Source organism: Lontra canadensis, unplaced genomic scaffold (genome assembly GCF_010015895.1).
Source record: "Lontra canadensis isolate GAN:19392208 unplaced genomic scaffold, GSC_riverotter_1.0 scaffold120, whole genome shotgun sequence".
In the NCBI taxonomy this organism is placed as follows: Eukaryota; Metazoa; Chordata; class Mammalia; order Carnivora; family Mustelidae; genus Lontra; species Lontra canadensis.
In genome coordinates, this window is record NW_022631114.1 from 3,338,124 (window position 1) to 3,351,577 (window position 13,454).

General features: G+C 47.1%; 1 protein-coding gene across 2 annotated transcripts in view; it reads right to left on the reverse strand.

The window, feature by feature from the left end:
• Positions 1-12,887, reverse strand: part of TRIM67 (tripartite motif containing 67) — a 43,952-nt gene extending 31,065 nt beyond the window's left edge. For both annotated transcript variants that reach the window (XM_032841130.1, XM_032841129.1), the window contains exon 1: positions 11,279-12,887. In XM_032841130.1, coding sequence (XP_032697021.1) covers positions 11,279-12,316 — 1,038 coding nt within the window. In that variant the 5' untranslated portion in view covers positions 12,317-12,887. The remainder of the gene's footprint in view (positions 1-11,278) is intronic.
• Between the last annotated feature and the right edge of the window lie 567 nt (positions 12,888-13,454).

A 13,454-nucleotide genomic window follows, 5' to 3' on the forward strand; every position in this document is an offset into this window, starting at 1 on the left:
TATCAATGTAACATAAGTGTACTTGGAATTCCAGAAGGACAAGAGAGAGAGAGAACAGAGCAAAGGAATTATCTAGAGATTTAATATAAGGGAATTTTCCAAAAATAATAAAAGACATCCACCCACAAATCTAAGTAGCTCAGAGAATCCCAAGCAGGATATGAACATGTAAACTTTTTTCCATTACTGCTGTCTCTCTCCTAATTCAAGTCCCCATCTTTATAGCCCAACCCTCCAGTTGGTCTTCCTACCTCCACTCTTGTCCCCCTACTATGCAGTTTGTAAACAGCAATTAGAATAACTTAAAATAAATAAACATCACTCCCCAGCTTAAAGGCCTCCAGCTGTCTCCCTGCATTTACCATAAAATCCAACCTGTTCCCTGTGGCCTGCCAGGACCGGAGTCCTCTTCACCATGCCTATCTCTCTGCTCCTGCTACTTACTCACCTTTTTAAAAATTACACTGCAAACACAGGGGCCCATTTTTGTTCTGTAAATACATCAGGCATCTTCCAGCTCTGGTTCTTGGTTCTCGGTTACCTTGTGACACACGCTGCCTTTAGAACTGGGCAGGCCTGGCCAATTCTCATCTAGTTTTCAAGTCTTGCTTTTTTCAACCTTCCCCCCAAAAAGAAGTCCTTCTAATCACATTATTTTACTTCCATCTTAATGGATATCAGAAATTATCCAATATCCACTAAGAAATCATGCAATATAAAAAATTGCCCGAGATACGTTCGTTAGATTACTCCTTTCTGCCCGTGGACGCCGCCGAGTAAGCATCGTTAAAGTCTCCCCTCCCACCGTCGTCATGTCTAAGTCAGAGTCTCCTAAAGAGCCTGAACAGCTGCGGAAGCTCTTCATCGGAGGTCTGAGCTTTGAAACAACCGATGAGAGTCTGAGGAGCCATTTTGAGCAATGGGGAACACTTACGGACTGTGTGGTAATGAGAGACCCAAACACCAAGCGCTCCAGAGGCTTTGGGTTTGTCACATATGCCACTGTGGAGGAGGTGGATGCAGCCATGAATGCAAGGCCACACAAGGTGGATGGAAGAGTTGTGGAACCAAAGAGGGCGTCTCAAGAGAAGATTCTCAAAGACCTGGTGCCCATTTAACTGTGAAAAAGATTTTTGTTGGTGGCATTAAAGAAGACACTGAAGAACATCATCTAAGAGATTATTTCGAACGGTATGGGAAAATCGAAGTGATTGAGATCATGACTGACTGAGGCAGTGGCAAAAAGAGGGGTTTTGCTTTTGTAACATTTGATGACCATGATTCTGTAGACAAGATTGTCATTCAAAAATACCATACTGTGTATGGCCACAACTGTGAAGTAAGGAAAGCGCTCTCTAAGCAAGAGATGGCTAGTGCTTCATCCAGCCAAAGAGGTCGAAGTGGTTCTGGAAACTTTGGTGGTGGTTGTGGAGGTGGTTTTGGTGGGAATGACAACTTTGGTCGCGGAGGAAACTTCAGTGGTCGAGGTGGCTTTGGTGGCAGTCGAGGTGGTGGTGGATATGGTGGCAGTGGGGATGGCTATAACGGATTTGGTAATGATGGTGGTTATGGAGGAGGCGGCCCTGGTTACTCTGGAGGAAGCAGAGGCTATGGAAGTGGTGGATAGGGTTATGGAAACCAGGGCAGTGGCTATGGCGGGAGTGGCAGCTATGACAGCTATAACAACGGAGGAGGCGGAGGCGGCTATGGCGGTGGTAGTGGAAGCAACTTTGGAGGTGGCGGAAGCTATAATGATTTTGGCAATTACAACAATCAATCCTCAAATTTTGGACCCATGAAAAGAGGCAATTTTGGAGGCAGAAGCTCTGGCCCTTATGGTGGTGGAGGCCAATACTTCGCCAAACCATGAAACCAAGGTGGCTATGGTGGTTCCAGCAGCAGCAGCAGCTACGGCAGTGGCAGAAGGTTTTAATTACTGCCAGGAAACAAAGCTTAGCAGGAGAGGAGAGCCAGAGAAGTGACAGGGAAGCTACAGGTTACAACAGATTTGTGAACTCAGCCAAGCACAGTGGTGGCAGGGCCTAGCTGCTACAAAGAAGACATGTTTTAGACAATACTCATGTGTATGGGCAAAAAAACTCGAGGACTGTATTTGTGACTAATTGTATAACAGGTTATTTTAGTTTCTGTTCTGTGGAAAGTGTAAAGCATTCCAACAAAGGGTTTTAATGCAGATTTTTTTTTTGCACCCATGCTGTTGATTGCTAAATGTAATAGTCTGATCATGACGCTGAATAAATGTGTCTTTTTTTTAAATGTGCTGTGTAAAGTTAGTCTACTCTGAAGCCATCTTGGTATACTACCCCAACAGTGTGAAGTTAGAATTCCTTCAGGGTGATGCCAGGTTCCATTCGAAATTTATTTGCAACCTGCTTGGGCACAGAAGCTATTGTCTCCACAAACCTTGGTGTAGTTGAACTGATAGTTAATGTGTTGTGACCTGGAGTTCACCATTAAAAGGTCACCCAAGCAAAGTCCTGGAGTTTATTTGGTTATTAATATGATTGTTGGCACATCCTATGCAATATATCTAAATTGAATTATGGTATCAGATAAAATTATAGATGGGATTAAAGCTTGTGTATCCATTATCATGTGTAATCAATAAACGATTTAATATTCTAAAAAAAATTGCCCAATTTATTTATTTGTGCATTTGTTGATCTTCTTTCTCTCGGAACTATATTTATGCTCTTTGTGGGAAGAGAACACATCCTTCCGTGGCCTCAGTGTTTAGAATGGTACCTGGTATGGTATAGACCTTCAAGATTTACATGTTGATTCAAAAAGTAATTAGTTGAATTGAAGAATCAATGCTCATTAGAAGCATAAGTTCAGAAAAAGGACTTAAAGGTCAAAAGGCACCATTAGCTTTTTTGTTACCCATTTTTCGTTACTTTTAGTTATGTGGGTCTACCACTCAGCTGATGGGTAGGACCAGCCATATGGCAACACATAATTTATTGAGTGATGATAAGCCACAGTTTTCATTTTAAGAGGTCTCTCATTTCTGATTATTCATGTTTTATTGGATTCCCCGTTTTACTACTGCCACCTAGAATCAAATTATTAATAAGGATTGAGAGTTTGGACAATATTTGTACAAATATTTGCCTACTTTCCTAGCACAACCTTGACCTCATTTTTAAAAACTATGTATCGTCTGAACAGATTTTTCAAATGACATGTGACCAAGGCCCCTGCTGGCAGGTGCCAGGGTTCCTGTCTGCTATGTCTGTCATTTAGACCTCTTCCACACTCTTGAGCTCACCAGCCCCACCTCACCCGTCTTTGTCCCTTCTGGACCATTCCCTACTCCCACCTCCAAACCACTTAACCCCTCTAGAGCCACCGGGAGAATGAAGAAGGGGGTGCTATGTGATCTGTTCTGTTCCCTCCAACCCTCAAACTCTCTGTTTTGTTTTTGTTTTTGTTTTTTTAAAGGATTTTGTTTATTTGTCAGGGAGAGAGAGACAGCGAGAGAGGGAACACAAGCAGGGGGAGTGAGAGAGGGAGAAGCAGGCTTCCCGTTGAGCAAGGAGCCCGGATGGACGTGTGGCTTGATCCCAGGCCCCTGGGATCATGACCTGAGCCGAAGGCAGACGCTCAACAACTGAGCCACCCAGGCACTCCTCAAACTCTTTTATGCTTTTTATTCTAAACAGGATGTTTGTCTCTTCCTCACCCATTAATTTCCATTTTCTGCTGCTCCATTACAGTTGAATGAAAGAGGGGTTTGTCCCACTCTCTGTCTGTACCTTTTAAAATATTTCTTTCATTCATAATTACTCTTTAAATGAAGCTGTACACATGTGCTTTTGTTCAGATACGTACACAATATTCTATTACATTTTTATAGTTAATCAAAACGTACAGTGAAGAAATATAAAGGATCATCTTTTTTTCCAGGATCATTTCACAACTTGCAGTGCAACTTTAGCAAGCCCCTGTGCCTGGATTTCCTCATCTGCACAATGAGGAGGATGGAATTTATGATGTCTGCTGGAAAACAGCCTATTCCAGGAATTAAAAATTGTAAACCCTGCACAGTTTTTGCTTTATAAGAGGAAGTTCCAAGCGGGGAGGGGTAAATTCACACCCTCCCCCCCATACCTCCTCTCCAATGTCACCTGGATTCTCCCTTGCCCCTTGAGGTTCCATGGTTTTGATACTTCCAACCTCCACCACTCCCTAGGCAGGCCCTTCAAAACTGGCACAAGAGTGGATAAAGCACTCTCTTTGCTTCTTTATAGAACAACTAATTAGCAAACCAAAAGGAAATGCAGAGATACCAACAGTCAGTGGGTTTCTCTTCAATCCAGGAAAGCAGCAAAGATCAGTTGTCCAGCATTTCCTCCTCCCAAGACACCCAGGAGGGCCCAGATGGCTCTGCACACACCTCCACCCCTCAGAGATTCCTGCTCCTCTGGGCCCTACGGTCCTTGAACACTGCCTTGTCTCCCAGCACGCAGAATTTGCTGAACCAAAGATTCTGTTTAGTGCCAGAGTAATTAAGTAAGACTCTCTGGTTCAGTCTGCACAGACTCTCTAGGGTCCATGTGTTGAGTATCTTCAGGCTTGAGGGGGCACCCCGTTTCTCAGATGACTTGCACAGTTAGAATGGTGGGCCCAGTGCCCTGGGCCCCAGAAAGCATCCCCATCAGGGTTTCTCAAATACTGAAATACCTTACGAGTCAACACGGGATCTTGCTAACATGCAAATCCTGAGTCAGTGATATGACTGCGGCAGGTCTCATGAGTCTACATTTCCAACAAGCTCCTGGGCGCTGGTGCTCAGTGGACCACACTGTGGTCACAGGTCCTAATCTAGAGGTCAGAACACTGTTTCCCTACAGAGGACCAGACAGTAAATATTCTCGGCTCTGCAGTCCACGGAGCCCTGTTGAAGCTACTCCCCTCTTCCAATTGCCTCTGCTACCAAAGGCAGCCCTCGGCAATATATAAACAAATGAGCATGGTTCTGTGCCAGTAGAACTTTATTTACAAAAACAGATGGTGGGCGATAGTTTGTCAACCCTTTCCCTGATTTGTCTCAAAGAGGAAGAGAAAGCTCCCCTCTAGAACACTCCACATGGTTAACATCCACAGCTAAAGTCTCATCACCGTGAATATCTATCCACGCAAAGGGGCTAAAATACGAAACCTCAACCATGGAATGACACCATAGTATGACAGTAGGAAGTAGATCTACCACTAGTAATGTCCTTTCACATTCCTCAAGGTTTTCCTAAATTCTAAACCCTTCTATGTCTACAAACAGTCTTCAAAAGGAAGGTAAAAGCAGTTCAAGTTTATAGGTTTTTGCCTTCTCTGAAACCCACTTTCTGTTTTCTAAATGTGTGGAATGCTGAGGAAGGCATACCTTCCAAAGGCTGTTAACATAAGGGTTCTTTTTAATAATTCTCCCGGAATTCCCAACCTGCTTGGAATTAAATCCAAGTGTGGGGCTGGGCTATAGCCCAGGTGGCTTTGAAAACATGGTGATGTTAGCATGTTTGAGAGGATGTGGTAGACTTTAGTTATAATAAGCTCATGTTTCCAGAAGTTGAAGCAGATTACCCATTGGTTCTTCCAACCTGGGGCAGATGGAATGGAAGCCAGCCTACCACTTCATTTCTGAGAACTTCGGAGGTGGTCAAAGATTCAACCTCTCAAAAATCTAGGCTTTCACTCAGATTGTGCATATTTCCATGCCACGTGCTTTGAGGACCCTGATGCATTGCCCTTCCGTAGCACTGGTCTTAGAATCAGCAGCTAGTGTACAGCAATCAGCATAGAGTGGTAGGACTCAGACCTCCCCAAAGAGTTTTACCAAGTACTTCTTTCTACGGAACTCTCTATCCCCCATCCAAGCCCACCCTAAAATGCCCTCAGGTCACCCCTGAAGGCTTAGTCTTTTCATAGGCCTTCAAATCAAGAGGGATACTTGGGCAATAGCTGCTCAGATCAAACCAATTTTTGAGAGAAGGCAGATCTCCAACTAGTAGTTAAAAATATAAAAATCTAGATCTAGATTTAAATAGATTTAAATATAAAAATCTAGATCTAGATTTAAAAATTGATCTAACAATAATGTGATGAAAATAGGAAACTAATTACGAGAAACAAGGTAATCCACCTTATTTTCACTCCCCATGGTCCCTGTCTACATGGATTTTTTATTACTTACATAGTTTTTCTATTGGGAGAAAATAGGTATAAACTTTATGGAAGACAATTTGGCAACATGAAACAAATATCTTAAGGCCAGATATCTTTTCACATAGCATCTCCATATTTAGAAATTTAACCTGAGGAGATAATTAAGAGCATAGGCATAGATTTGATTAGAAAGATGTTTATAGCGGCAAAAGACTGAAAACAATCTAAAGTCCAGCACTGACTCTTTGATCAAATAAAATATTAAATCCTTATGAAGGAATGGCATGCAGTCATCAGAAATGATGTACGTTAACTGACAGAAAATATATTTATATTGTATTATTAAAGAAGAAGACACGAATGTATGATAGAATTCTACAAGAAAAACCTAAAGCAGAAATTTTTTTCATCTCCAAATTAGAATGTACTACCAGATTTCAAGTAAGTGTACTTCTGATCATAGTTCAGCCATGATTACATGTTCTGCCTTTCTTATTTTTGTGTTTTTTCTTTTAATGGAGGAATCTTTCCTCTGAGGCTCTAAAGGGGAAACGCCTTTCCTTATCCCTTTTATAAAACAAGGTTAGGAACACAGTGCCGAGAAGCCACGTGCCCTTTGGCAGAACCTCAGGACATGAGAGGAGCCTGACATCTTGTTTTCCCTGAGATTTCCAGACCTCATCACCTCCTTTGCTCTTGTGAAGTGATGACTCATTAGGAACGGTAATCCTAGGGTATCAACGAGATTTCGTTTATTTTTATTATTATTATTTTTTTAATGTACTGGACCTTATTCAGGGTGATTTCTTTTTTTTTTTTTAAGACTTTATTTATTTGACAGAGATCCCAAGTAGGCAGAGAGGCAGGCAGAGAGAGAGAGGAGGAAGCAGGCCCCCCCGCCGAGCAGAGAGCCCGATGTGGGGCTTGATCCCAGGACCCTGGAATCATGACCTGAGCCGAAGGCAGAGGCTTTAACCCACTGAGCCACCCAAGCGCCCCACAAGATTTCGTTTTAATACTCTCTTATTTTCCAGGCTTCTCCAAAGATTTCTAAAGAAGGATTTATCCTGCATTTTATACCTCAGTTCAGGAATCAATTTCTACCCATTTTACATTAAAAAAAAATTTTTTTTTTTAGATTTTATTTATTTGACAGAGAGAGACAGCGAGAGAGAGGGAACACAAACAGGGGGAGTGGGAGAGGGAGAAGCAGGCTTCCCGCTGAGCAGGGAGCCTGATGCGGGGCTTGATCCCAGGACCCTGAGATCATGACCTGAGCTGAAGGCAGATGCTTGACCTGAGCCAAAGGCAAATGCTTAAGGACTGAGCCACCCAGGTGCCCCAGTTTCTACTCATTTTAATTTCAGGGTTAACCATTTGGACCCAGCAGATGTTACGGAAGACTTGGTTGACATTCTGTGACATGTCACTCTATGGGAGAGAAAGAGCTCACAATGATCCTTTCCCCCTGCTTCAGGACAATTAGAGATCCATCATGAATAGGCAAAAAGACAGAAGCTCTCCTGAAAGCTTCCCCTCTGTGTCCTATCTTTCACAACATGATTCTTCACATCAGAGGTTCTTTGAAATGATTAATCCTTTTCCAGAAGAATCATCTAAAAATGTGTTACAATAACCAACATATAGAAGCAATCCAAGGGTCCATCAGTAGATGAATGGATAAAGAAGATGTGGTACAAGCATGCGTGCACACACACACACGTGCAAATATTACTCAGCCATAAAAAGAATGAGACTTTGCCACTTCTGCCAACATGGATGGACCTTGAGGGTATTATGCTCAGTGAAATTAGTCAGAGAGGGGTTTCTGGGTGGCTCAGTGGGATAAGCCTCTGCCTTCAGCTCAGGTCATGATCTCAGGGTCCTGGGATCGAGCCCCACATGGGGCTCTCTGCCCAGCAGGGAGCCCGCTTCCCCCTCTCTGCCTGCCTCTCTGCCTACTTGTGATCTCTCTCTGTCTCTGTCAAATAAATAAATAAAATCTTCAAAAAAAAAAAAAAAGAAAAGTCAGAGAAAGACTACTACCACATGATTTCATTATAAGTGGATTCTAAAAAACAAAACAAATAAACAAAAGAAAACCCAGACTTATAGATGCAGAGAACAGAGGGGTGGTTGCCAGAGAGGAAGGGGTTTGGGTGTGTGTGAAATGAGTGAAGGGAATCAAGAGATACAAACTTTCAGTTATAAAATAACTAAGTCATGAGGATATAATGTACATGCTGGGGCAATACAGTCGATAGTATTGTATTAACTTTGTATGGGGACAGATGGTAATTTAGATGTATTGTGGTGGTCATTTCACAATGTATATAAATGTCGAATCATGTGAAGCTAATAGAATATCGTATGCCAATTATACTTCAATAAGAAATTGAATTCATAAAAATGTGTATAGCCCAAACCTAAAGTTTTTTTTTTAAAGATTTTATTTATTTATTTATTTGACAGACAGAGATCACAAGTAGGCAGAGAGGCAGGCAGAGAGAGAGGAAGAGAAGCAGGCTCCCCACTGAGCAGAAGCCCGATGTGGGGCTCGATCCCAGGACCCTGAGACCATGACCTGAGCTGAAGGTGGAGGCTTTAACCCACTGAGACACCCAGGCGCCCCTAAACCTAAAGTTTTTACACTGTTTTCAAAAGGTGATAATCAACCTTGTTTTAAAATAGATTTCAGTGTCACTTAGATGTCTCTTTGCTAAAAAATCACTAATTAGATGACAAACTCTGGTCACGCTTGGGAGGAATTAGAGCAGGGCCTTAAGGAAGGCTTCTGCAGTCACAGGCATGTTAGGGAAGTATTTCTGTCCCAAATCTAGTTCTGGTAGTACCACAAGGCTTTGTCATGGCTGCTGGGATTTTTGGATGATAACAACAGAGGCTTTAAGTTTCACTGAACTTAAACTGTCCCGGTGGGCATGTGAAATTGAGTGTTCCAGTTTCTCTTTCAAAAGTAGCTACCCTCACAGTGGAGGTCTAGAAGCCTGTCCACAAAACCAGACCAAACATTCCACTTGTGCTCCCTAGCCCCTCGTCGAGTTGCTCATAGTAAGCATTCAACAACTGTCCTTTCTGTAGAAGAATAGCACCTGCTAAAAGATAACAGGAGAACTTCTATTCATTCTTGAAAAGTATCTCACATCATTCCTTCTGGATTTGGGAGTATGTCTTAGTTCCTTGAAGCTGTGGCATTGCAAATAAAATTGAGACACCAGACTCTGCGTAGTCCTGTTTCCCACAGATAACTTTCCCACTCTGTTGAGCAAATATCACCTGTGCTTAAAATATTTCCTTATAACTTTGCATTGTTGGTTGAGGATAGAAATGTTCTAAAAGTGCTATGGATACCAAGAGAGGGATGACCAATGATTTTTTTTCCTGCATAATCTTGGTTCTCGAAACCATAGATCATAATCCAACTTACTTTTCCTGGCAAGAATCTTAGTCTCTTTTAAGATTGCATGCTCCTCTCAATTCATGTTGGTTTCCATTCTCCACTAAGCCTAAAGATTTAGATGGCAACACCTAGAATTAATTCTGGCCTCTAGGCTGTGAAAATGTAAGAGCTCGTGAAATCTGAATGTGAACCTACACCTCTTGTCTTGATAACTGATCACAGCCTTTTTGCAAAAGATTTTATTTGTGAAATGATGTCTCTTCTGCAAATTTCCTACTCCAATGTGGATGTCTGATGTTTTCCCCATTTCTTTTCTGATTTTTTATTTGAAAATGTTAAATTATAATAATAGCACACACATTGTAGCAGATGAAATGATATAGTAACTAAATATAGCAAATCTATAAGAGGAATGCTTAGTTCCTTCTCTTCTCATCTATGCTACCTTTTTTGTCCATTTCCAGTAGGATGATGCAAGGTAAGCATGGCAAATTGCTTATTTTCCCATGTCTTTCCTCCTCAAGCAGAATACATAGTTCCTGATGGGCCATTCAGAGACCTCTGCCTCTTTGGGGAGTGAGAGTTTACTGGAAAGAGGATATTGAATGATAAGTGTACAAATTTGCAGATATAGTTGTGTTCATCAGACAAGGGACTCTAACTCTGTTAGGCCAGAATCATTGACCTCTGGTACCTGTGAGTCCAGTTGTATGGCTTGGCCTTTGGATAGAAAATTAAGGTGAAAATTCATTAGTAGAACTGACCCCACTCTTGCCTGGGAACCTGAACAAGGATGTGACATAATATTGAGGATTTTCCCTCCCAGGGACAGGTACCAAGGACACATTGACAGGCAGGAGTTGGCACTTAGAGTCTGTTCCATTTTCACTAGGGAGGTGGCAGCCCCAGGCAAGTCACTGGGGAAGAAGGCTTGCAGCAGCCTGCAGAGGAAAGTATGGCTTGCTCTACAGGGCCCCCATACTTCTGCTGCCATTAGGGGCAGAGTCCCAGCAAGGCAAAGTCTCTGGGGGGAAATGATGCTCCCTTCTTAAAAGGGCACACACCCAAATTCTCAAATAAGGCCCAGGAGGAATTATGTCTTCCCCAGAGGCATTCTGGGGCTAGAAAGTGCTGGAGACTTCTTGAGAAAGTAGCCAAGTTTCTGCTCTGGAAGCTGAGGGGAATTCTGCTCTGTAGGAATTAGTGTGTCCTTTCACTGACGGCTAGGATAGAATCCTTGCTGCCTTCAGGGAAGATGAACCAAGAGTGGGGAAACTTCAGACATTTTCCTGCAAGTGGGTGGGAACACTTGCATTTAAAAAATCTTTTTTCACTGAAGAAGGGGGCCCTGAATGTCATAATTCTGGAAGGGCTGTCAACTTTGGGAGTGAAAAAGCTCTGCTTCTGCATTCTGGGTGCCCTCTGTGCAGAATCATACACTGTCAGGGGGAAGGGGATCACCTAAATCATCTTTCCATGCTCTTCTCCTTCCCCACACCTGGTTCAGAGTATCTGGATTAATTTCATCGTTTGTCAAATAAATGATGAGGGAATGAATGAAAGAAGTAAATCCTGCCTTCTGCCAACTCTCCAGGGAAGAGGCCAGGCAGCCTTCTCGCACCTTCTTCTTTGCACCTGTGCGCCCCCCACCCCCCGCCTCGCCCAGCCTGCGCTCACCTTGTGCTGTTTCCACATGGCTCCCAGCGGCTTCACCTCGTGCTTGCCGTGACGGCCCTCCTCCAGGCACAGATAGCACACCGGGGTTCGGCAGCTCACGCAGTACATGCTGTAGTTCTCCATTTCGTGTTCGGGGCACGTAGGGAACTTGCGGGCCGCGCTGCCCCCCGCCGCCCCGGCGCCCCCCGGGCTCTTGCAGCCGCCGCCTCCGCTGGGGGCGCCCTGGGCCGCGCCTGGGGATGCTGAGGCGGCCTCGGCAGGCGCGGGTGGCGGCGGCGGCTGCACGAGGCGATGCTTAGCGAAGGGTCCGCGGGATGGATGGCATTTGAGCTGGCAGGCAGCGCAGTAGAGCACGTCGCACTGCTCGCATAGCGTGGCGGCCGGTTCCGGCGGGGTGCGGTCGCACAACTGGCAGATGGCCACTGCAGCGGCTGCGGACGCCCCGTGCACCGCCCCGCGGCCCTGCTGGTACCGTTGCACGATGGCCTCGAGCAGCCGATTGCGCTGGAAGCCGCGCAGGCCTCGGTGGTCCAGGGACGCGCTGCGGTGGCACTGCGGACACGTGATGGAGCTTGAGGAGGACGAAGACAGCGAGGAGCAGGCGGCACCCCGGGCCGCGGCGGCCGAGGAGCCAGGCGGTGCAGGCACCATGGGCAGCACGCGAACCCCGTTGGGGGACTTGAGGCTCGGGGTGTAGGAACCATAACCACTGTCTGTCTCACTGTACAAGCTCAGCTTGTCCGCGTGGTCCCCGCCACCTCCCGTACCGCCGCCCAGGCCGCCAGCTGCGCTCCCGCTCGCGCCGCCGCAGGCTGGGCCAGCCGCAGCGTCGTGGTCCAGAGGGGGCGCCGCAGCGGCGCCGGCCGGGAGCCCCGAGCCCCGGGAGTGCAGGAGTGGCTGGGGCAGGTGCTGCTCACCGTCCGGTGTCTGCACCGCGATGGTACGAGCGCACGGAAGGCAGACATTGTGAGAACAGGGCAAGATGATGGGCTCCCGAAACAGGGAGCCGCAAACGGGGCACTTCAGCTCCTCCTCCATCGCGGCGCTGGCAGACCGAGCTGCTCAGGGTGGGATGTGGAACGACCCGAGCTCCAGAGACAGGCGGAGGGGACCAAGCGTGGTTAGCACCGGAGAGACTGCAAGCGAGGGCATTACACAGGCACGACCACTTCACAGACCCGGGGCACGCCCCTCTCTGTCCTGGGGCCACCGCCCTAGGACCGCTGGGGGCAAGAGAAGGGAGGGGGTCCTCACCTCCTGCCTGCGAGGCTCCTGCGCCGGCTGCTTCAACCTGCGGCCAGAGTCCAGAGCCAGTCGGCTGCCCTCGCGATGGCCTGTGAGGCGCTCTAGGTGATGAATCAGCACTAGCGCCGCCGCCGGCCGCAGCGCGCGTCTCCTCTGCACATCAGGACCAGCGGCCGGGCTGCCGTTTCCAGCTGTTCTGTTTCAGCCCCTCGTCTCCAGTGGGCAGCTGCTCAAGGGCTCCCTTTTGCCCCTGCCCCGCCCCAATCGGAGCGAACCGTAGGCGAGAAGGCGGGTGAGCAGGCCGCTCGGCCGTGGGGCTGGGTTCAGCACCACGAGGCGACGGACAGCGCCCACAGCGGGCCGCGGAGCCCGATTCCCCGCGCGCGGACCGAGGGGCCGCCACTTGGCGTGCGGGGTCGCCGCTCCAGCGACTGTCTCGGCGGAGCCCGGCCGGCTCGGGGACCTTCGCTCGCCGCCCTCTCCGGCGCAAATGCACCCCGGGGCTTTTTCCCCTCCGCGAGGATTGACCCGCTTCCTTGGTTCGCTGCTGCCGCTCCTGCGGCGCCTCTGACCTTGGCCGCGCGACGCTGCAGCCGGCGGGCGGAGGGCGAGTGCCCGGCTGGCTCGGGAATCCCCTCCCGCCTCCCTCCCGCCTCCCTCCCGCCGCCGCCGCCGCCTCTCTGCGCGGCGTGCTGAGGAGTTGTAATTTCCAGAGCAGCGAGTAGTTGGGGGCGGGGGGAGCCGAGGAGGCGTCAGCTCAGCGAATAAGGGCTCGCCTTTTGCGGCGACGGGAGTCAAGGGCCAATTTTAAGGGTTTCGTGGAGAGGATCATTGTTAATACTAATGTATTATTTGGATGGAGATTGCATCTCCAATTAGTGCGACGCCCTGCCCCGCCCCGCCCCTGCCGTCCTCTCCGGTGCCTGCTCCC